General features: G+C 38.1%; 1 protein-coding gene across 1 annotated transcript in view; it reads right to left on the bottom strand.

Annotated features, from left to right (window-relative positions):
* SLC7A11 (solute carrier family 7 member 11) overlaps positions 1 to 25,986 on the bottom strand; it is a 135,814-nt gene extending 109,828 nt beyond the window's left edge. Inside the window, exons 1-2 of the mRNA XM_075199805.1 lie at positions 25,325 to 25,986; positions 9,816 to 9,942 (exon numbers count right to left, since the gene is read on the bottom strand). Coding sequence (XP_075055906.1) covers positions 9,816 to 9,942; positions 25,325 to 25,610 — 413 coding nt within the window. The 5' untranslated portion in view covers positions 25,611 to 25,986. The remainder of the gene's footprint in view (positions 1 to 9,815; positions 9,943 to 25,324) is intronic.
* Between the last annotated feature and the right edge of the window lie 621 nt (positions 25,987 to 26,607).

Raw genomic sequence — 26,607 nt, 5'->3', positions numbered from 1 at the left:
AACCTCTCTGTATGTATATAGCATGAGCAAGGATTTCAAAACCTCTTGTTTTTTTTTTTTTATATGGTTGAAATTGCTACATTCATATCTATGCATGGAATAATGCAAGTGACTTCTACTGAGAGAAAGTGGATTACAGACTAGAAAGCTTTTTAAAAATATAGCATATTCTTTCTCCATTATCTTTCATTTTAGAATACTTTCAATGGTCCAGTAATTGCTGCATTTTCTCAACTATAATCTGAACCAGTATTTTCTTCTATTTCCTAATGTTATGTCAGTAGCTATTTTCACAATGTTAGTCTCAAAGTATATTCTGGTCTCTACAATCTGCTACAGAGTACTTTTAACAAATATGCTCTCTTTGCGTAGATCACAAAAAATAGGTAAAAAAACATAAGTTCCAGAAAAAGATCACAGTTCTCTCCTTTCATATTTCATATCTAAATCTGTACTGCTGGTGTTGTGAACATCCACTACGGTCTTGGTACCTCGGGCAATAATCTTGACCAGAGATGAAAATTATTGTAAATCATTCACTTCCCCCAGAATTCTTCTGTAAAGCTTTGTCAAGTGTCACTGACCGCTGTATGCTTAATATATAATAGAGCTACAGACACGCTTGTAATTTAGGAGATGAAAACAGTGTGTTGCTGCTATTCTAAATCTGCCCAACATTCCGTTAGTAGAAAATAAAGAACTGTCACCAGCTTTAGAAAGAACGGTAAGGCCTTGGGCTTAGATATTGTCACCCAGTCCCACATAGGTCCGAATTATGCACCGCTATTCCATTACGCTTTCAGTTTCTACAAATCGCACACTATCTCCAGAAATTCTTTACACTTCTGTTCAAATGTTTCACCCCTTGGTTATTGCATCAGATATGGTTGTAGGAAACTACCTTATCCATACAGTACCTAACAGAAGTGTAAAAAGATTTTAATTGTAGATTTTACAGAAAATAAACTAGTGTAACATGTGATTTTAGCAACACCACCTTGTGCATAGATATATATCATATGCATGCCAAATATTAAATTAAGAAAGTTTCTCTGTTGACTCTTTAAACCCGTCCAAACTGCTCAGTTCCCCTTATGTCTTTAGTCTGGAGATGCAGATAATACACTCACTACAGATGAAGAGAGAGGAAAATAAATTGCTATGTAGTATAATAATCTCATATACTAATATATTATATAAAAGTGAATAACCATGTACAAGATAGCTTTATGGGGTTACGACGATATTAAAGCCTGTTAAATGTATTGGTGGTGATGTGAAGTGTTTAAATATTACCCCATATAGATTATTGTTTCAATATGTAATATTTATTAACTCTAAATGCAATCTGTGATCCCCATGTATACTAGACTACTTCAGATAGTTTGAGAGCAATAATAATTATATGAACTTACTCACGCTCTTTCAACTCTCCAGTTCGGCAGATATTAGAGCACGATAACAATGAGCAGATTAATTGTATGAGATAGATTTAATTAAACTAGGTGGCGCCGTATATTAGGATACATAGTTGAACCTAAGTGTTGCACCCAGTAGCACTATACAGGTTAATTTGGAGCCATCATTTATCTGGGAAGAAATGTTCAATCTATCCATATATGCAATAGTATTTGGGAGTTGGTTATGAATGAACGTGTTTGCATTAAGATACGTGCACAATAAGTCACACGTGAAGTTCTTAGCGCTACCCCTAGGAGCGATATAATGAGATAGAATTCGAGAGGAGATACATAGTGGTGTGAATGGATAGATAGTGTCTTACTGCTTATATAGACCTATATATTAAGAAAGGTCAAGTTTATTATGAGGAGAGACCATCATACCAATATATGTTCAATGTAATCCGTACAGCTCATCATAAATCCAGTGCTATTAGAACACAGTGAGACAGTATAGTAGTTATTTTACTACTTTTTTAACAGCATTTTTACAGTGTTTATTTGCTACACACAACCATCCACCCAAGTTTTTAATTATTTCGCTAAAAGACCATACTTTTACCCTAATAAAGATATTTTTCTTAACAGCAGTTTATCAAATATATTGAAAAGAGTGCCCTGTATACACATTCTCCCTTTTCCCTTTCTTCCCCTTTCTCTTTCCCTTCGAAGTTTATATCTTCAGATGGCATCAGCCCTCAGGGTCAAGCTCCAAAAAGCTAAACTTTTCGGAGCTTGATAAATTTTACCAGACCACAGTTCCCATTAATAAATATGGGGACTGCTGTATTATGTGATACTTTGCCTAGCGCAGCAGATATCTCTGATGTCTCCTGCCTTAGGCATTTGTTACACTGCTACTATACTTAAAAAATGCCTAAATCATTCAGAAACAGTCATTTTAGCACAGTTTAAGGCTTGATAAAATAGACCCCTATTACTTTATTGCCATCCTCTTAATCAATTTAAACTTTTGCATTTTGCTCTTAAAGTACTTGTTTGTGTGATATGATGAAGGAGGCATCAGGACGGTCTTTGTTACTGGAGTCACATTTGTACATTGTAATGTTTTTATATATTGGTATTTCTGTACTCAATAAGTTTTTCTGCTTAAAAAAGTGGATTTGATTATTGTGAAGTTGAAGGTACAGGCCATAACCAGATCTCTGCCACCTCCAAACATGTGTAAAAAAAAAACAGGCAAGTGGAAAAAGACTACCCTAAATGCTAAATGAGCACCCCCTAGGGCATCATCTCTGTGCAACTCATGAAATATCTTATTGTCATTTTTGCTATTTGGTGCAGAGTATGAAGTATTCACGTTCAGAAAAGTTCTGGTCCTGGCTGGACTGTCCTGAATCTCGGACCCCAAAAGTTGTGCAGCATACTGGAAAGAGTGTAAGGCCTTGATCTGGGGGTGGCTGGGCAGATTTGGGTGGAGTTTGGATGAATCAGTGACATTTTGGGGTACATTGTGGGCAAGGTAGTTGTGTCACAATTTAGCCTCTTAAGATGTTTGTAGATATTCACATTTAGCAATGAACGTCCAGTTTGGTCCACTACTCCCAACATATGGAGCATGTGGTAAGTAGGGATGTGCACCGGCGACTTTTGAGGTCTCGTGTTTTGTGTTTTGGATCCGGATTTTCGTTATTTTTGAGGTTCGGATTTGTCTCGCAAAACACTTGACGAAAGGTCTCGGTTCGGATTTAAGGTATTGGATTCGGATTTTTTTTTAAAAAAACATAAAAAGTTTAAAAATCAAGTTTTTGGGCTTATTTTCACTCCTAGGCTATTATTAACCTCAATAACATTCAATAACAAGCATTTCCACTAATTTACAGTGTATTCTGAACACCTCACAATATAGTTATTAGTCCAAAACGTTGCAACAAGGTATCTTTCTGGACTGCGTAGAGGAGTGGGTCACCACAATATATATTAAAAACCCTGAACTTTTATGATTCGCACCAATAATTGTACCTGGACTGCGTAGAGGAGTGGGTCACCACAATATCTTAAAAACCCTGAACTTTTATGAATCGCACCAATAAATGTACCTGGACTGCGTAGAGGAGTGGGTCACCACAATATATTAAAAACCCTGAACTTTTATGAATCGCACCAATAAATGTACCTGGACTGCGTAGAGGAGTGGGTCACCACAATATATATAATAAGAAAACCATCAACTTGTTTGATTCGCACCAATAAATGTACCTGGACTGCGTAGAGGAGTGGGTCACCACAATATATTAAAAACCCTGAACTTTTATGAATCGCACCAATAAATGTACCTGGACTGCGTAGAGGAGTGGGTCACCACAATATATATAATAAGAAAACCATCAACTTGTTTGATTCGCACCAATAAATGTACCTGGACTGCGTAGAGGAGTGGGTCACCACAATATATTAAAAACCCTGAACTTTTATGAATCGCACCAATAAATGTACCTGGACTGCGTAGAGGAGTGGGTCACCACAATATATATAATAAGAAAACCATCAACTGGTTTGATTCGCACCAATAAATGTACCTGGACTGCGTAGAGGAGTGGGTCACCACAATATATTAAAAACCCTGAACTTTTATGAATCGCACCAATAAATGTACCTGGACTGCGTAGAGGAGTGGGTCACCACAATATATATAATAAGAAAACCATCAACTTGTTTGATTCGCACCAATAAATGTACCTGGACTGCGTAGAGGAGTGGGTCACCACAATATATTAAAAACCCTGAACTTTTATGAATCGCACCAATAAATGTACCTGGACTGCGTAGAGGAGTGGGTCACCACAATATATATAATAAGAAAACCATCAACTTGTTTGATTCGCACCAATAAATGTACCTGGACTGCGTAGAGGAGTGGGTCACCACAATATATTAAAAACCCTGAACTTTTATGAATCGCACCAATAAATGTACCTGGACTGCGTAGAGGAGTGGGTCACCACAATATATATAATAAGAAAACCATCAACTTGTTTGATTCGCACCAATAAATGTACCTGGACTGCGTAGAGGAGTGGGTCACCACAATATATTAAAAACCCTGAACTTTTATGAATCGCACCAATAAATGTACCTGGACTGCGTAGAGGAGTGGGTCACCACAATATATTAAAAACCCTGAACTTTTATGAATCGCACCAATAAATGTACCTGGACTGCGTAGAGGAGTGGGTCACCACAAGATATATTAAAAACCCTGAACTTTTATGATTCGCACCAATAAATGTACCTGGACTGCGTAGAGGAGTGGGCACTGGGCACCACAATAAAATATATAAAAAACCTTCAACAGGTCTGCATTACACTACACATACGGCTGCTCCTCCATCCTCTCCATCATATACATGTTGGAGTTTTAGCGTGTGACAACCTCTTGTTTTTGATAATGTCAGTGCATTTGGAATATTTTTCAATTTGCCCCACACCACTGAATGTACTTTATCTATGATACGCATCTATCTATCTTGACTGCGTAGTGTGGTGGCCCCGGTACACAATTTGGTACCGAGGCCACAATATAATTTAAAAACCCTCCACGTGTCGGAATTCCACCAAACAAGTATCTGGACTGCATAGTGGGGTGGCCCCGGTACCCAATTTGATACCGGGGCCACAATACCTCCTCCAAACATGCTACAGACAATTCGTCATTGACAGACCCCAGACAGACAGGGTCGTAGTGTTATTGTTTGACTTTGTAAACCCAAAAAAATGTCCCTGTTGCACTTGCACATAGTCGTGCAATGAAGACTGACTTTTTCATTTAAAGGCACGATCTTTCAAGTGTAGTGTTTGTAAGTCTAAGTCATATTATACTTTTGGTAAAATTGGTTTTTTTTGTTCCTCTTTATGGTAATTAATTAGTAATAGAATTAAAGTAGGAAATAGAATTAAATAGAATTAAAGTAGGAAATAGAGTGGTATAGAGTTGTAGTGTGGTATAGATAGAGTGGTCCACACAATATAATAATAAAACCCTCAACTGGTCTGAATTCCACCAAACAAGTATCTTGACTGCGTAGTGTGGTGGCCCCGGTACACAATTTGGTACCGAGGCCACAATATAATTTAAAAACCCTCCACGTGTCGGAATTCCACCAAACAAGTATCTGGACTGCATAGTGGGGTGGCCCCGGTACCCAATTTGATACCGGGGCCACATTACCTCCTCCAATTTCCAAGTGTAGTGTTTATAACATCTTAACACTACACTAATTCTAGCACGTCAAAACCTCTTGTTTTAAATAATGACAGGGCATTTAACTTTTGATTTAATTTATTGAATTTGTTGGCATTTTCTTTTACTTTTTGAACATGGCAAACGACTGTTGAATGGTCACATAATGCCAAAAAAAAAGTTGCAAGATGGAATTGTCCTTGGGCCCTCCCACCCACCCTTATGTTGTTGAAATAGGACATGCACACTTTAACAAACCAATCATTTCAGCGACAGGGCCTACCAAACAACTGTGGCTGAAATGATTGGTTTGTTTGGGCCCCCACACCAATAAAACAATTCATCTCTCCCTGTACAAACTAAACAGGCTCTACTGAGGAAAGATGTCGTCCTTATCCTCAACCTCTGATTCCTCTCCCCCTACAGTGTGTACTTCCTCCTCCTCACACATTATCAATTCGTCCCCGCTGGACTCCACAACCACAGTCCCTCTGTACTGTCTGGAGGGCAGTGCTGTACTTCATTGAGGAATTGATTATTCATTTTTATAAACATCATTTTTTCAACGTTGTGAGGAAGCAACCTCCTTCGCCGCTCACTGACCAGGTTCCCCGCTGCACTAAAAACTCTTTCCGAGTACACACTGGAGGGGGGACAACTCAGTTAAAAAATAGAGCCAGTTTGTACAGGGGCTTCCAAACTGCCTTTTGGAGTTCTACCACGTCACTACCTCTAGTTAATTTAGATTGCAAGGCTTGTAAATATAAATACTTTGAAGATAAAAAAAAGCAGGCTGCACAGACTGTGGAGCTAGAAAGTGAAATTAAATGGACCACGTTACTTTGGTGGCTATCTATGCCCCCCCCCCGCCCTACACTTGTAGTTGAATATAAATAAAGCAGCCTGCATAGACTGTAGAACTAGCAATTCAAATATACAAAGAAATGGACAAAGGCAGTTTGGTATCTGTCTGCATCAGATCCCCTCTCCACTAGGAGTAAAACAGAAAACTTTTCAGCCGTTATATAATCTAGAATATAAATAGAAATTGAGAAATGCAATTTGGTATCTGTCTGCATCATAATCATCAACATCCTCCTCAGCGCCAGCTACATCAATATCCTCCTCCCAGTGCACAACATTCACACCTTCATTAGCCAAATCTGTAACTGGACTGTGGGTGATCCTTCCAGCATATGCAGAGGGCGTGCTGCAAATGCTGGATGGAGTCACCTCTTCCCGTACAGTGATGGGAAGGTCAGGGTTCACAACCAACAACACCCTTGGACTCGCCTTGGGGATTTGTGATGTCATCTGTTTAGAAGGCAGAGTTCTTTGCTGTTTTGTTGTTGTTGCTGACAGCATAACTCTCTTAAATTTTTTGTAGGGGGGGGGAGGAGGGCTTTGATCCTTGGGTGAAGTTGGACCACTAGTCATGAACACGGGACAGGGCCTAAGCCGTTCCTTGCCACTACTTGTCGTAATTGGCATATTGCCAACTTTACGTTTCTCCTCAGATGATTTTAAGTTTCTTTTTTTGCTGTTTTTTGAGAACTTGGGCTTTTTGGATTTTACATGCCCTGTACTAGGAGATTGGGCATCGTGCTTGCCAGACGACGTTGATGGCATTTCATCGTCTATGTCATGACTAGTGGCAGCAGCTTCAGCATTAGGAGGAAGTGGGTCTTGATCTTTCCCTACTTTATCCTCCAAATTTTTGCTCTCCATTATATGTAGCACAAGATACTGCAGAATGTGTGAACTTGGTAATATTGCAGTACCAATGGGCTTATACTGCAGAATTGGTTTTGCAAATTTTTGTTGTAATTAAAAAAAATTTAAATTATTTTTTTGTATTTTTTTTTATAACTTTTTTTTAATTTTTTAAACACTTGGGAATAGTGGGGAAATAACTATGCCCTTAGAAGCACAGAGCACAGGACACAGCACCACTGGACTGAACAGGACACGGCACAGGACCCAGCAGCACTACGGAACTCAGCAGGACAGAGCACAGGACACAGCACCACTGGACTGATACTGCAGAATGTGTGAACTTGGTAATATTGCAGTACCAATGGACTTATACTGCTGGATTGGTTTTGCAAATTTGGTTATAATTATTATATATTTTTTTTTTTTTTAATTTTTTATTATTTTTTACTTTTTTTTTATTTTTTAAAAACTTGGGAATAATGGGGAAATAACTATGCCCTTAGAAGCACAGAGCACAGGACACAGCACCACTGGACTGAACAGGACACGGCACAGGACCCAGCAGCACTACGGAACTCAGCAGGACAGAGCACAGGACACAGCACCACTGGACTGATACTGCAGAATGTGTGAACTTGGTAATATTGCAGTACCAATGGACTTATACTGCTGGATTGGTTTTGCAAATTTGGTTATAATTATTATATATTTTTTTTTTTTAAATTTTTTATTATTTTTTACTTTTTTTTTATTTTTTAAAAACTTGGGAATAATGGGGAAATAACTATGCCCTTAGAAGCACAGAGCACAGGACACAGCACCACTGGACTGAACAGGACACGGCACAGGACCCAGCAGCACTACGGAACTCAGCAGGACAGAGCACAGGACACAGCACCACTGGACTGATACTGCAGAATGTGTGAACTTGGTAATATTGCAGTACCAATGGACTTATAATGCTGGATTGGTTTTGCAAATTTGGTTATAATTATTATATATTTTTTTTTTTTTAAATTTTTTATTATTTTTTACTTTTTTTTTATTTTTTAAAAACTTGGGAATAATGGGGAAATAACTATGCCCTTAGAAGCACAGAGCACAGGACACAGCACCACTGGACTGAACAGGACACGGCACAGGACCCAGCAGCACTACGGAACTCAGCAGGACAGAGCACAGGACACAGCACCACTGGACTGATACTGCAGAATGTGTAAACTTTGTAATATTGCAGTACCACTGGACTTTTACTGCTGAATGTGTGAACTTGGTAATATTGCAGTACCAATGGGCTTATACTGCAGGATTGGTTGTGAAAATTTTGTGGTAATTAAAAAATATTAAAGTAGTTTTTGGTATTTTTTAAAAAAACTTTTTTTTATTTTTTTAAACACAGGGGAATATTGGGGAAATAACTATGCCCTTAGAAGCACAGAGCACAGGACACAGCACCACTGGACTGAACAGGACACAGCACAGGACCCAGCAGCACCACTGACCTCAGAAGGACAGAGCACAGCACACAGCACCACTGGACTGATACTGCAGAACACAGCACAGCACAGCACAGCACAGCACAGCACAGCACTAAACAGCACAGCACTAAACAGCACAGAACTAAACAGCACAGAACTAAACAGCACAGAACTAAACAGCACAGAGGACCACCTAACACACCCTCCCTCTACCCTGATCAATGCCCGAGTGAAGATGGCGGCGACTAGCGGGGAATTTATAGGATCCGAGTATCGCGAGATCCGACAACGGGATTATGAGTCAGAGCCTCAGTTTCACTTTTGAATTTGGCGCCAATACCCGGATCTGTCTCGGATCCGACTCGGATCCGCAACGTTCGGGTGGGCTCGGATTTCAGAAATCCGAGCGCGCTCATCCCTAGTGGTAAGTCAAACAAAAATGTCAGCGCAATGTTACAAAACAGCATTTTTACACCAGGGCTGCATTTTGCCCACAACTGAGTCTCTTTCTGGTAATCGTGGTGTAAACAACCAACACAGATAAATATTTAAAAATGGCTATGTTTTTCAGCTTACGTCATTGACACTGTCTTGGTAACTTTAAGTGGGCAATTACTGAATGTGCTCTAACTAGTTTTAAGCTAATGACTATTACACCAAATCAGTCTGCTGCTTATATCAGTTACATCCTTTTTCTACTCTTGGTTGACAGTAAAAGTTATCATTTTGTACATTAACATTGTGTTAATATTAATATTTTTGTACTTTGAAAGGACTGGGGATTTTTTGCTAGTCGGGGTAGCTCTTGGTGAGGTTATATATGAAGGTGTGCCTAAAAACCTTTGAGATCCAGCTTAACAATACAGCTTCTCTCAATGAATGACACTTGTATAACATACAATATTATTTAACAATCAAAACACAAAACAAAAGAAAATTAAAAGCACATATGTTACTTACCGAATGGCAAGCAGTTCTACCCACACTCTCACAAATGCAGGTAAGGGGCCAAATGCCTCCAATATATAAGTATAGTGGCCACCAGATTTTTTTATGCATGTTCCCAGTTCAGCATAGCAAAGAGCACCTGTTGGATAATGGAAACAATGTTATTACATTATTTTGTCAAACATATTTAAAGAGTTGAATTTTCTATCATGTATGTGATGGGCAGTACCCACTTAAATCCTCTTCAGTTTATATTACTTTCAGGTAAAAATTAATTTACATAACTTTAACATGTTCAATATTATTTCAAAGTGACAAAAATCTCTCTCACACAAACTCCCTCTAAAATATTCCCAAAATGTAATCTGACCAGATCAACTATGCTGAGTGCACATTTACCAAGTTAGCAGTATATGTAATCTGATACAAAGCTTAAATTACAAATGAGCAATTGAAAACCCTTTGTCAAACATAGTCCATATTTTTAACCTTAACTACTTCATGACCAGAGCAGGGTCAGAACATGGCATTGCCCGACCCATAGCAAAATCGGGGGCATCACTGCCCACGTCCAGACTGGAAGAGTACGCCACTCTGCTCTCCTGAGAAGCATATTGGAATACAATATATTTATATACTTTCGGATTTGTTTAGGGAAACTTTGTGCTAAATCAGATTTTTCTCTAAACTACTTTTAGATATTTCATGAGTATAATAAGGATTCAAAAGAAGAACTGCTGATGTCACAATGAGTCTGCACAATGCCACGTCACATGGTTACGATCTGTGGAAGAGAAATTACTTACACAATTAAATGACACATTGTAAATATGATGCTCAGGAAAAGTGTTGCAAACAATATCAACAACTAAAGTGACAAGCGATGCCAAAAGCAGAAGGCTTGTGTATGAGTCATTCACTTGCCCATTCGGGGTTAAGTCTGCTGACATCTCCCAAGCAATAATATCCACAGTGAAGGGGCTCTGGTTAGACCCATCTACCCCCCCAGAGGTTGCTGGGTCTCTTTTTTTGCTGCAAGCACGCCTCCCTACCTCTCCACAATTCTGGGTTCTGTTTTAAAAATTTTCTCCCTCTCACAAGTGAGGCACCGTTAACATTAAAGCTTTTGCAGTCAGCGACTAATTCATATGGTGCTATTGCTGATTGGCCGTGGGTCACTGCCCCCTGGCTCTTGGTCCTTTAATGTGGGGGGCCCCTTGACCTGCTCTGTGTGAGCACGTTATTTTAAGCCCAGAAGTTGTGTAGTCACTATGACACTAGATTTAGCACCGGACAATTGTAATGCACTATGTCCTGGAAGTAGTGGTTCGTGCACGTTGGCCATACACTGTTTGGTTTTGTTATTAGATGTTAGTCGCAATTTGCTGTGACCTGTTTGCCAATAATTTGAATGGTTTTCCGTGTCCTTATTTTCCTATGGATTAGAGTGTTAATTCTTTGGAACGGGTACGAGGGGGTGGTGCACTGAAGAAGAGGCAACAGCAGTATGCAGTTTATATTTTTGTAATGTACCCAGGATATTTCACAAAAGCAATAATTAGGTACTTATGTATGATGTGCTCATATCATGACAATATCAGAATTGGCTACAATAGGATAGAAAAATTGCAAATTACACACATTACTAATCACTTCTTACTACAATTTCTAATGCTATAATGTGATGTGGTGTATTGTAACAGTTTACTTAAAAGCAGGTACTTTTATATATAGAGGATGAACAAACAACTTATAGTTCACATAATTAGACATATTGGATAATTCTCCTCCTATGCTGTTTGCTGCTTTATCGGAAGTCGGAAAATTGAGAAATTTCCCAAGCCGAGTACCATAAATGTAGTGTGTCATATCATGGATTGGTGTAGTTGGTAGATAACCAAACAAACAGGCTAACAGCAGAAATCTGACAAAAGGGTTTTAGGGCCTGAAAATGATCATTGAGGTGAATCTTGGGACCCCTTTTCTTATATCACCAGGACTGTTGAGGGACAGAATTTGTTTTAGCGATCTTCTAAAACGTTTGAATCGTTATAACATATGGTCCAAGATCTCAGACACATTTTCTTGATAGTGATGGTAGTGGGGAAATGCTTCTAAAAGCTGTGGAGATATTTTATGAAGCACACTCAGCATACATGCAAAGTGTATTAAGTTTGTCAGAGTCTGTGTGGGTGATCCACCCAGAGCATTTCAATGTGCATGCCTACTCTCAAGTCCTAGACACCTTCACAAATTAAAAGTACAACTCCATGTGGGGCACAGATTTTTCCAGAGGTGCACTGCTCAAAAGTGTAAATGTCACTTTAAAGTCCAGCCTCCTATCACATTAGTACCCCCCCCCCCCCATTCAGTAAGTAAAATACACTTTTGAAACTCAAAATAGATTTTCAGTCTTTCTCTACTTGTTTTGACCTCATTTACAGCTTAACTTAATCATTAGAGTGAGAGGATTAAACGCTGTAGATGTACATGCACATTTGTTTTCCTGAAACTTATTATATTGCAGAGTGCATTTGGAAATGATAAGTGCTACATGGAAAAGCAAAATAGGTCCCTCTAGAAGTATTAGGACTGCGAACTGCCAGCTAAAGTGGTGCAAACACAAGACCTAGCTTTCCTCGCCCCTCAACTCAGAAGGGAATGTCCCTAAAAATGGGCCCTGCCCACTCATTTCAATAATTTGCTTCACTAATGGAAAGCTTGTTTCTGCACTGCTCCACCAAACTAGGTGTATGCGCTACACCTACTGCGTACTAGGATTCACTTTACCCATCTATTCCCTTCGGCATGTGAAAACTTCTGCTCTTCCTCAAATGCAGCCATCCTACTCAGTAAACCCATGCACCTCAGCGGTAGTCTAGGCATATTTCGCAAATGAATTGTGGGTCCGAAGTTTTTTTTGCATTTAATGACGTAAATGGCCAGTGTTTGTAGGAAGTTCAGTAATTGTAACTCATTGCTGAAGCTTAGAAAAGCAGACAGCTTAGTCATGTTCATGCTTTAAAAAAAATGAGCTATGTTAATCATATAATAAAAGATTTCGTTGTTTGACAATGTCCCCCCACAAGATTCATTATACTGTTAATTCTATGATGCAATATTAATGCTCAGTAAGAAGATTTATTTCCTAGGAAATAACATACTGTAACTGAATAAATCTTGTAACGTTGTAACAATGCCCTACAGTCCTCTGACACTATCAGTGTTTAACTAGTCGGCTCTACATTTGTTTTAAAAGGTGTGATAAAGCAATAATGAGCTAGGAATATTAGAGGACTGCGGCACTTTGATATACTGATGTCAGCATTCATTGACTTTCTTTTGTGCAGTTTTATATTGACTATTAAAAATAGAGATGTTAGAGATTCTCCACAGGTTAAACCAGGTTAACTGTAGTTACTGAAGGTGTTTATAAAGATGCCCATACATGGGCAGATTTATATTTAATTTAGTCACACATGTATTTAGGCAAATGTGGCCAAATGGGTACAATTAGTGCAGTTGACTGCAGACCACACACACTGAGAACCAGATGCAGGTCATCATCCACCTGTCCTGTTCGCCGTATGAATCAGATGTTGATATGAACAGATAGGCAATACATTTCCATACACACGGTTTTCTTGCCAATTAAAACTACTCATCAGAATCATACAGTATATTGCCACCTTATAACTGCTTTACTATGGTTGAAAATAGTTTCCGAGTTGGCCCTTACCCCTAGCCCAAGTGCCTTCTCCATGCAGCAGTTTTTCCCAGTACTCCTCTACTTCTCTGACAACCATGCCCAAAATTGTAGGTGTGTATAGAGGAAGGACCAAACACAAGCCGCAATTGAGAGATTACAGCTTGTGATTGGTCCAGTCGCTCACATACCCTCTCTACCACCATTTACAGTTGGTGACCTTTAGTTAATTTGGTCTAACTAGGCTGAGTACAGTAAGGGCGTATTCACACAAACCTGGTTGAGGCAAACCAGCACAAAGACGTATGTATACAAGTAGGAATATGATATCTGCTCTAATATATTAAACTTAATAGAAAATTATTTTTCGTTTTCAGGGGTGGGGCTATGCAAATCGCATCATTCTGGCCCCACCCCAGCGACGGTTCCCTGAGAATCGCGGCATTTTGGCTCTAATTCTGCCCACTTCCTAGTGAAGTGGGCAGATGCGGGAGGATGCCATACTCTCCCGGACTCCTACCCAGAATCTGGGAGTCACCAGATATGGCATATGGGCATAAATACATTATTTTTACGGATGGCTTTTTGTGCCTAAATTACGCCCAAATGTGCTTCCAACTTAGCATCAGGCCTATAGTGTTTAAAGAGACACTTATTTGTTGGCAGGTTCATTTTATTCACTTCAAAGATGGACCTAATAAAGCAACAGCAAACTCCAAAAAATGCAAGTTCTCTCAGAAACTGGAGGGACTTGCACAGCTGGTTATATGAGATAGAGCAGTGTCCTCCCTTTTCTCCATCTGACTGAGCTACAGAGACCTATTAACACACTATATTGAGCATCTATTCAAAGCTACATATTCTATTATGCAACATATTGTATACTGTATATAATATATGCATGTCCTTCTAAAATTATTGGGCCCGAGTCATTAAGGAAAGGAGGGCAATAAAAAGGAGTAAATGTTCTCCGGGACAAACCATGTTACAATGCAAGGGGTGCAAATTAGTTTATTATTTTGCACATAAGTTAAATACTGGCTGGTTTTTCATGTAACAATCATACTTGATAACTTTAATTTTACAATGAAATTTAAAATTGATCTAGGACATGCCCTATCCCAACTACAAATCTGTCCGCTCACTTAAATTTTTATCCCCTTCCAATGCAACATGGTTTTGCCTAGATGCAAAGTTACTCCTTTTTTATGCATTACTCTCCTTAAGGACTCAGGCCCATTATGTTTAACTAACATATTTCTGTTATTTTAAGGAATTTGGCTGTTTGTTAAATCTAAAATAAGGTTAATTGAAAGAAACCTCCACCCAGCTCCAACTCTGCTAAGATTCAACTGGGGTAAAATATCCCTAAAGTGACTTTAGAATCTACCAAACTTTGATTCAAGTAAACTACTTATTGGGCAATCAAATAAATTTTTACAAGAAAGTATATGTTTGTCATTTACCAGAGACAAGACTGAAATTTTACCATGTGTTTATGCCCTAGTTACAGTATATATATAATATAAATAGGGCACATGGACTACTAAACACATGTAGGAGTTACACTTTGCTCAACATAAAAGAGATATTGACTGTCATTTATATAGCATTGTTCAAAGGTGCAAATCTATGATATATAAAATGATTTAAAATATCTCCAAGTGCATCATAAAGGACTGTAGACAGTATCACACATTCTGTGAATTTGTATAGAGCAGAGAGTCTTACAAAACTAAATATTCATGTGTGTAGGGAGTACACCCAGGGCCATAATGAGGGCGGTGTAGACCTTGCAGCCACCCAGGGTGCAAGGCCAACAGGGCGTAACACTTACACACTATATGCAAAATGACTAGCCCTCCAGAAAAACATTAATACAGTGCATAATGCTGTGCAGCAACGTATGGCTGTACTTGTCCAGTGACAGGAAGATGCCACAATGAGGAAGGTGCCCGACTCCCGACTCCCTGCTCACTGCTGTCAGTACAGAGGTGCCAAGAAGATCCACCATGGAGGAAGAAGGAGCAAAAATAAGAAGAAAGCACAGCAAGGAGACACATCAAGGAGAAGCAGGAAGAAGACACCTCAAGAAGAAACAGAGATAAGAACATGAGAAGCTGAGGAGGCCTACGTGTTGAAGAGAAAAAGGGGGGAGGGGACTGGAAAGAAATGGGGAGGTGCTGTGGAGGGGACAAAAAGAGATTCAAGGGACTGGAGGTTGGAGAGAATAAGGGCTTCCTTTGGAGTACATATGTATGCTACATTAATACTATAAAACAGTAATTGGCCAAAAAAATTAGTACTATATTCAAAAGACGGTGATGTGTTTATTAGTAGTTATAATCTCCATTAAACATGGGGGGAGATTTGTAAGCCATAAATTTGATTTTGGGACTGGGGGGTGAAATATGCCTTTGTATTATATAGGAATGCTATTGATTGACAGACCTGGTGAGGGGATGTGTCTGTTTATTAAATGGTGCACGTGTTCTGTCTTGCCCAGGGCACTAATGTCTAGTTACTGCTCTAAATACACCAAGGGGCTTATGGTAACTATGAGAGAGTCACAGTTCAAAATGGCAGACAGTAGAACAATAGTCCAAGCACTTCAAATATCTGTGGTTTATGGGAGGGTATCCAAAAGACAACAATTGTTGAAGAAAACTCAAATGTAATGTTTCCTAGAGAAAACCATGATGGGAGACCCTCATACCAAGTGGAGGTAGATCCCATGATTTGAGATGTAACTCTGCCTTTAATACTTAGTGTTTTTGGGATGACGCACAGTGGCAAACATAACACCATCTCTACAATAAATGGGAACATAATGGTTTGGGGATTTGGAGAATCAGCATAAAGCAATCATGAATGCAGCACAGTTATACTTTTTTCTATGCTTGTTTAATCTTGCAGGTTAAAGAATTAGAAGACTTGACTAGAAATATAGCTTTTGGGTGAAAATTACTTGTGGCCACCAATTAAACTCTTTGGGTATGCAAATTGTTCAAGCAAAACATTTAGCAAAGTTCCAAATTCTATATATTTCATGGCACATGTCCATACTGTTTTAAAATATATATTTATGGTATAAAATATATATTAATTTGGAATTTACAGTGAGCCATTGTAACTTTATTTACTGTTGTGCCTACAATTTTAGATATCATTGGATTTAAACTATACTTCAATAAAGTCAAATCTTCATTCAGAGACAGTATGCAAATCTACTGAATGCTATTGTTTTAATACTTACGGAACATTTAATACGGAGTGTTCTATTCTCATCCTTCTTGATGTCTGTTGCAATTCATCTGGACCAGGACATCATATTAGAGTGCCTAGAACAGCCTTGTGGAATGGACGTACAGTGCGCAACTGGTTTAAGTTGAGAGGCAGATCATAAATAGTCACATCCAGAACCATTTATTCTCTCTAATATCATTACCTTATACCATATGCCTGACTCTCCTTTTGCCTGATTCTTCCATATATTATCCTGTACTTCTAGACATCCAATATCTGTAGTCTACTGTCTAACTTGGAAAACCAGAGTATCCAGCTTCCCAGCTAACCTGGTTATCTTTACTGTCTGCATCCGCAATCATCCTGTTGTGCCTGGTCTCCAGCTTCCCAGCCAAACCTGTTACTCTGACTAACCTGTGCCTTCAGTTAACCTGTTGTGCCAGGTATCCAGTATTATAGTCTCTCAGCCACCTAGGTATCCTGGGATACCTTTTCACTGTTTCTCTGGACTTGTGTAAGCTGCCTTATAATTTACCACACCTCATTTTTATCTGTGTGACCTATGTTCAAAATAAACCACTTAATTTCATTCACATTTCTCTCCATGGTATACTCTCCACACTAGGAATCCTGTCAACATCTAACTGGGGTAAAACTTAGGGGTATAAATGTGAAGCTATCAGACAAGATGGGCAGCCTGGATATGATACTAGATCAGGGGTAGTCAACCTGTGGCTCTCCAGGTGTTGTGAAACTACAAATCCCAGCATGCCTTGCCACCAACCTGTTGGTTATCTACTGGCAAAGCATGCTGGGACTTGTAGTTTCACAACACTTGGAGAGCCGCAGTTTGCCTACACCTGTACTAGATGATAACTTTGTTAACATTTTGGTATAAGACAGGCCTGGTGACCGTTAAGATTCTAAATATTCAGGGACCCAGTTACTTCAAAATACTTTTGGTGCCATATACTCTTACATGTTTTTTCAATCTCATAGAAACTTGACTAAATAACTTTGAAGCTTGTCCCACTGTCACACCTTATTATCTACAGTGTGAGCGGCACCATTCCTGGATGTATTTAAAAGCAGGCTCAAAACATATTTTTACACCAAGCCTGTGACAGCAATTCATGTAATTTTATTTTATTGTCAGAAACTGTGAAATGTATAGCACTTTGAATCTCATAGGAGAAAAGTCATTATTATTAATCAAAGGTTATAAAAAACTAATGTAAGAAGATTCTGCAGTGTATAGTGTAAGGAAAGACAGAAAGTATTGATCTCCAGAAGAATTGACAGCCATGGAAACAACTATAGACAAGACATTTTGTTGAACACAGAGTTGTATCCTCTAATTAAATGAAACATTTATTGGGCACCTAGTGAGCAGTTGTTCAATAAAGTGAAAGAGGGAGGAGTAGCAGAGAATACATAGGGCCTCATTTAGAGTCGGACGCAAAGTCCATTTCAGGCATCCTGCACATTTCCACTAATGGGGTGGAACACGGAGTTATGTAGAGGTGACCGTGAATAATCCAGATACTATGGGTGTCTACCCGCAAAAACTACCCTAGTCAGACCAAGACACAGACGGAACACACGTCAAACAAGACTGAAAAAGCGCTGCAGGAATAAGGTGGCGCAAGTAGTTAGCTAGCTGCAGGAACTGCTTGCAGCTTGGTAGAGTATTACGAGTGGGACGCAACTGGGGTTGCATGCCACTCGTAAAACCCTACCAAGCTGCGGCACACCCCACTCCTACTCTTTCATGTAAGTCTTAGACGCACATTGCGTCCGACTCTAAATGAAGCCCATAATGTACATGGATTATTTGGGTTTGCTTTGTGAATAAGGCATGAACAATTTTAAAGTCAAATGAGTGAAAAATAAAAGTAAGCTACTATCTGATGTGAAGCGTAGAAATAAAATATAAAATTAATACTTTAACATGGATAGGGAATTGTCAGTGTACAGATCATTGCAAGGAGAAGCATATGTGTAGACCAGGACAACAGGAAATTGGCATTTTTTACTGGTGTAAGGTGTGGCTAAAGCTAGAAGAGAAAAAGAAGAATACTATGGAATGGACATATTTTAACACAATAGTACTTACTGCTACTTATTATTCACTAATTTTCAAGAGCAATTGCCAAAGCCCCCAATCACTTCTCCAGTTGATATAAGGTATGTCTCAAAAGTTCAACTCGCAAAATGTGTTGCTAACCTAAAGAGAATAGCACTGCAGGCTTACAATTCACCCTGAAAACGTATATCTACTAAAACTGTAATCTTGGCTACCCTTCAGGCATATACTAAAAGGTACCCATATACACTGCAGATTAATACACTTTAGATATAAACAGCCACAAATTGCACTGTGTTTGGGGAAAAACCTACTGCCAATTCCAATCAACATTTAGGTTGACCGATTATCTAGCGGTAGTTTAATCTCTTTAAAGTGTGAAGTCATTGATAATTCACAGTTGCTACTTCTATGTGTTGAGGGAAAAAATAATAATCTTTATTTTATACTTAACAAATATTGTTTTCTACAAATTGATGCACACATATTCCCCAGACACGGTTTCCCTACTTAGATGAGTGTACAGTCATTTAGGTACCTAATTCAAAGACAATTGCTTATCCAGGACCGCTAGAAGTTGACACTGGGATTTGGATCAGGATCTCCGGCAATTAATTTAATGTATTATTTTACATTCAGTACATTTAACCTCTGAGCCTCTGCTTATATGTTGTGGGTAAAGAGATGAATTCCCTGACGTGCAAATCATAAGAACTGGGATGAAAAATGTTGTGTTTTGTAAAAAGATAAAAATAATTAACAATTGTCTCTAGACCTAAAGATGAAAACCTGATTATTGACTCTCTAGTGTCCCACATTGTTATCTTCTCTAGGAATAGTCAGCAGCTAAATGCTTCTGTCACAAAATTCTTTAGATTTGCCTATGGATGTACTTGAGACCGTTCCATTAGGAATAACACAGTTGATATAACATTTAGCGACAAACAAGAAGTAATTATTTAGTTGTAAAAAGCAATACAACAGAAATAATGGATAACTGTGGATTATTTGCTACACTAGAAACTATCCCTGAGAGTTTACTAATGAGACTCTGCTAATTAAAGTCTTTTGTAAAAATATTTTTTTTAGTCTTTTGCTTCCAGGCAGAGTTTAAATAAACTTTCAAGAATTAACACTTTACAAGTACAGTATAATCACATATCCTTTAATGATCATGAGAATAACAATTTTTGCATATAACTAATACAGAAATAGAAGTAAAAAGGTCTCAGGTTTAAAGTGGACATTTGATAGGTGAAAGGTGAATGTTTATCTGCATGACAAAATAAAGGAAATTAACAGCAAATGTATCTAAAAGAATAGGAGTGAGCCAGAATTAATGGGTTTGAGAATGTAATTAGAACATCAATCTAAATGGTGATATTAATAGTACAAATTTAGTATTGTATAAACCAAGTCGTAGTATATTTTTCAGTTTTTGTTTGGATGGTGTATTTATATCTTGCATTTGTAATTACTTTTACCCCAGTTAGTATGTTTAGAGAATTGAAACTATTTTGTTTAAGATATTTTAAATTGGAATGTCTGTAGAATATTTTAATAGTGTAACATGTAAAATCATGTGATAGCAAAGATTTGTAAAAAGTTTACCCATCACCTACACAAAGTTAATGCAGCCAGCTTGTGTGTTGAACCAACATTACCAATTTACTAGAAAGTAGCGACAGGTATTCAACACAATATGCGCTAAATAAACATGCTCATAAAAATAGTGTATTTAGGCAAATATAGTAAGTCACATGTATGGCAAGATTTGTCCAGCTCTGCATCTGTATTATATACACCAGGTTTATGTCAGGCATACATACACATACAGGGGCAAACGCAGGATTTTTAAGGGGGGGTTTCCAAATGGTTGAATTCGAAACAAAGCAAAATAAAACAAAAAATCATTCCTACTACACACTAAAATACTATACATTAAAACAATCTAAACCCTTCATTAAAATGAGTATTGACACTCCGTATTTAAACTAGCAATGATACCGCACATCAAAATAGCATTTCTAACGCACATTAAAAAAATGAACAACCAAAAAAATAAAGAAAAAACATTGATACCATGACACAAGTTTGGACTATATTACATACATATATGCAAAACATACTAGTAGGTTAATTGGCAGCTAACACATTGACCCTAGTCTGTCTCTCTCTGTTTGTGTGTTGTATGTTAGAGAATTTAGACTGTAAGCTCTAATGGGGCATGGACTGATGTGAGTTCTCTGTACAGCGCTGCGGAATTGATAATGCTATATAAATAGCTGATGATAACCAATATGTTATAGGATCCACTATTTTAGCCTGCTACGTAAAGCTTGAAAAAAAATATACCTTACAGTCACAGTAAGCCAAGTCAGTCTAGTTACTTGTGATTGGCTGAGATTTTCCAATTCATATCTATGGGCAATGCATATTAATGGGCTTTCTGTGGAAACTGAGATGCACAGTTATTCAAATGAGTGGCAAAAGGGAGATTCTGCTCAGCAAAGTAAAAGCATCTAAAATCTTTGGAATTGATGATTTACCTCATGATGGCAATTTGAGCTGGACAAAATGAAACTTTCACAGATCTCCCCTCTAATCTTGTGAAACTGGGCAAGATTTTACAGTGAGAAAATATGGGAGAAATAGGCAAAGACGACAAAAGTTTTAACATGTGTGTGTTTCTGTGTGTATCTTGTCTGTGTGCCTTATGTGTGTAGTGCTATCACGTTATTGGTGTGTTTAGAGGGGGTGTTTTTGAGGGTTGGTGTGTGAAATTGTGAGTACTATACAATATTGCTATTTACCAATCTATAGATGTATAAGATGTAAATTTGGCCATAGTGATCTCTCACCTTTCACCCGGCCAGCGCGGTAATCCCTGCAGATATGAGAGGGAGGAGCTGCTGCGGCCGCGTATGCGCAGCAGCTCCATTGGGGATTCTGAACTGTACAGCAGCCAGCACCGAGCGGAGGCTTCTCAAAGAAGCGTCCGCGGCGGGGCTGTCGGGGCATTGTTTAGCATGTTAATACATGCTGTTTTGTGCTTGTTTGTTTACGGAGGGGAGGGGTTTCTGGAGAACCAGAAACCCCCCCCCCCCTGCGTGCGCCCCTGACACATACATAACCAGGTCATAAGCACAAGAAGAGTTTATTAACAATTGTCTTGACAGCAAAAAACACATTTGCTATGAGGCTTGATATAATATAGAAGATATTATATAGATAATATAGAAATATTATAATTCTATAATATATACACATGATCAATGCAGAAAGCAACTGTCAGCATCGGAGGTGGTTTCACAATTAGCCAATCAGAATAGGCCATCTCCTTGCTGGTCTGCCACAGACACATTTGCATGTACTGTGCTCAGCTTATGTTTCCGCTTTCAGCTTCTCCGGTCATAAGGAGGTGCATGAAGTGTACAACTGCATGAGCGCATATGTAATGCTCTATTTTTGTGGGTGTGCACAGTGCAAATTTTCATAATTTATGCTACGCAAGTTGGGCATTAAGGCCAAATTGCCTCATTAACAACACTGTTTCCTAGCTTAATACTCATATTATTTTGGCCCACAAAATGGTAATTCCTCTTCTAGAATACCTTCTCACCAACCAATAATTGACATTAGCCATATATTAAACTGTCTATCATTGAAAAAGAAGAAATTTCATGAAAATGGGTTCAGTCCATAAGTTTCTATATTGAATCTCAAAGATCTCAAATTGAAATACCATCAAAACAATGAAATTATGTAATCTCATAAATGTTCCTAAATATACCTATTCTAATTCAGATTCTTTCTGAATAAACTGACATAAACTTGTCAATTAATCAATCAATGACAATACTTATAACATTGTTTTGTATATATCCCGTTCTTTCATACAGGGTAAGAGTGCTTTGTAAATACAGTATATGCAGCACACACAAGGTCTTCCACCTTTTTTTGTTTTTCTTTATACATACATTCTTTAAACATCCTGTAAAGTTAAAACGCTTTTGTTTTATTTTAAATGTTTCATCCAAAATATTAACATCTAAAGGTTTCTATTGTGCAACTTAAGAAAAGCATATCAAAACACTTCTAAGCACCTAAGCAAATAAGTTTAATTGAAATGGCCTTTTCAAATTAAGATTTATGTGTTGCAATATTTCTGCTGGTGGATGATGTCCAGTGTCCATAGAATTTAAAAACCTGTTGTTCCCAGTTAGAAATTCATTTGCTGCCATTCCACCATCCAAAGCCCCACCTAGCCATAAACTATAATTGGCCATAAATTCTACTTTGAGCTGCTAACCAAAATATGGACAGGGAACATCAGTCAGCAGGACCGGTAGAGGACTGTATAACCCCTATTTACATGGCCTGTGACCTTACAAAAGATTTAATCTGGGCATCTTGGAGCAGTCAGCATCACTTATAAACGTTGCACAGTTTGTAAGAGGAGCAGCACATAATGCTAGCAAATAGGGGATTTTACTGGGAACACCAAGTTATAATGAAATATGGTTTTCCCAATGTGCTGGAGAGCTAATATTTTACACCTAGTCTTGAGGTTTAGCTATACCAGAATCTGAAGCTGTTTACTACTAATACTGTCTCTACACTTATGTCTGAGAAAAGTATACATACCTGTTACACCTGGCACAATTCTACTGTTTTTGAGTTGGATGCATCTTGAGACTAAACATATGCACATAAATACACACTTTTTTAACATGTCTTTTTCTATGTACGTTAGGAGCACAAATGTGTCCACCAGTAAATGAGCCCAGTATGTACAGTTCTTATATAGCAATTTCAGAAAGAAGGGGTTGGCCTAAATTCATAGACTTCAATATGAGCTAGCTGCTGGAACAAATGTGGACTTTCAGGAGGGGATGTCTTCTTACCAATTTCTAAAAAAAACCTCCAGTGCCATATTACACTCGCATAGGACCAACGAAAGGTATGTTGATGTCCTATACACCCACATCGGAAGCTGCACACCCCTCCGTTGCACACTTCTCGCCTTAGCAAGTAGGAGGGTAGGAGGGGGTGGAATCCTCTGTTCCTGTCAGACTGGGAGTGTGGTGCTGGGCTGTGCCATCATAGCCCAACGTCACATTCCCATTCCACTAATGACACAGAGGAGGAGCAGCAGCCACCAGCTTCACAGGTAAGAAGCTGCTGGCTCTTCATCTCAGCAGCCCGCACTCAATATGGTGATACACCTGTTGGCCACAAATAATACTGCCACACCTGTCAATGTTTTTTAAACTATTTTGTTTACACAAATTGCTGACTTCTCACATTTCTTATCTGGGGGGGATTTCAGAGCCAGAAACATATAATTACTCCCTGGGGGTATATTTACTAAACTGCAGGTTTGAAAAATTGGAGATGTTGCCTATAGCAACCAATCAGATTCTAGCTGTCATTTTATAGCATGTACTAAATAAATAACTAGAATCTGATTGGGTTGCTATAGGCAACATCTCCAATTTTTCAAACCCACAGTTTAGTAAATATACTCCCTACAGTAAGAGTCTAGGCAGCCGTCTGGGCTTAAATGTTTACTATCATTTATTTTTTCCAGTGTAAATAACCATTACACTATTGTTGGTACACAGGTATTCTTTACATGGAATGGAATATTTTACAATGACAGTAAACAGTAAATGAGTATGAAGCATACAATTTACTATACTAATGTTAATTCATGCACATACTATTGGAATATCTATAACATTCATATAATAACATACTGATGCTTCCTTTTGTGACCCATATGATTCATTCATAACCATATACCTTTACTTGATAACGTTTTCTTTTAATTATTGGAACAGTAGTTCTGAGCTGTAAACACAGACAATAAAAATGTATAGACTGAAGATTTTAACAATGTTGGTGCAAAAATGTAATAGTTATGTATTTTGACTTGTAGGAGACCTAGAAAGACATTTCCATAACAATGACTGAAGCTACAGAGCTTGGCAATGAGCAGGTTAAGGTAACAAAATAATTCGTCAGTATTGACTGACACACCCTCTGCATGTCATGCCAATAGCAGCTCAAGCTGTATGAAACAAATGTACACACACACACACACACACACACACACACACACTCATATATCATTAACGTGTAGCTCACATAAAGGGGGTTTATACTGATCAATCTATCACCTTGAGATCTGACAGAAAATTGGATAATAAGTAGTGAATGTGTAACTAACAAACTGATTAGTTTAACCTTAATTTAAATTCAGAAATACACTAAAATGCCATATGATAAGCTAGGTATACTAAAATAAATGATTTAAATTCCAATAAATTCAGAGTATTCTTCAGGCATATAACAGATAAATACATACTTAAATTATATATAAAACAGTTGTCAATTCGTGCAAGATTCAATTTTCCCCTTAAATGACATATGTAATATTACATAAGCACACAATAAATATCACAAGGTGATACTTACCAAAGAGAGAGAGAATGCCACAAGCTGTCCACACAGTTAAAGACATTCCTATGCTCCCGGTATGCTGTAATATTCCTTTGGGTGAGATAAAAATTCCTGCTCCAATTATAGTTCCAATTATTATAGAGATCCCTCTTAACAAAGTTACTTTCTTTTTCAGCACCACCTTTTCTCTCGTGTCAGGCTGTTTGCAGTTCATTGAGGGTAACATTTCTTGTGATTCCTTTGCAGGGTAACTACTTTTGGAAATCATTGGCACATCAGCAGAAGCAGATTTCCTATACATGATGAAGAAAATGACAATACAATCTGAACGTAAAAGAAAAAAGCTGTTCAGGTAGTGCTCTCTATGCTCTGCAGTTGTGATGTCTACAGAGAGCTGACTGCTTCTGATGTAAAACTTTCTTAAAACTAATGTTAGTAGCTGCTGATCTTTTGCTTCTTAGGAACACCTGCTCATTCACACTCTTTATTGCCCTATCACCGGAGACCAAGTCAGCTTCCGCATGGGTTTGATAATTTGTACAGAATTTAGGCTGCTGTCACACCAGGTTACTATTGCTGCATGATGATACAAATTCCCCAGGTTTGCATCAGCTACGGATAACTCATTTGCATTACTCAGCAATTCTTCTTACAGAGCCGCATGTTGCACAAGCAAAAACTTGATCTTCTTACACAAAATCTGAGTGAGTAACAGGAACTTCTGTTGTTGTAAGAAAATCATTGTGACTTGCAGAAATGCGTTCGATTAGAGAACAAAGGACATTTATTCAAAGGCTATTTAGGAAAGTTTAATCGCTTGTTGCTACCATATTTAGTCAGTCTAGAGTGAGGTGCCTATGTTAACAGTGACTATGCAGGCACCTAGAAATAAAAGTTCTAATAGCTATTCCATGCACAGGGAAATTGGCAGGGTCAGGCAGAAAACTCTGAGATTTACTGTACTTTGAGAAAGATGCAGATTTTCCTCTTGTGTATAGAAACTAATTTGCTGCTTATATCACATTTTAATGTCTTTATTTTCACTGCTATTAATTAAAGATAAAAAAACACTTTAATACAAAAAAAACTGATTAATATATTTTTAATATTCTGTGCATAAATTCATTTACACTGATATATATGTGAAGCAAGGACAGAGGAAAGCCTACTGATAACGCAATGAAATAATGTAAACCTATCAATAAATGAACACAAAAGAAATAAGAACAAAACAACGAAGGATGCATGTATATTTTGCTGCTATCAAAAGGACATTACATATCATATTCTATGGGGCA

The sequence above is a fragment of the Mixophyes fleayi genome, chromosome 1 (assembly GCF_038048845.1).
Source record: "Mixophyes fleayi isolate aMixFle1 chromosome 1, aMixFle1.hap1, whole genome shotgun sequence".
Taxonomy (NCBI): domain Eukaryota; kingdom Metazoa; phylum Chordata; class Amphibia; order Anura; family Limnodynastidae; genus Mixophyes; species Mixophyes fleayi.
This window is presented reverse-complemented; position numbering and strand designations above follow the sequence as displayed.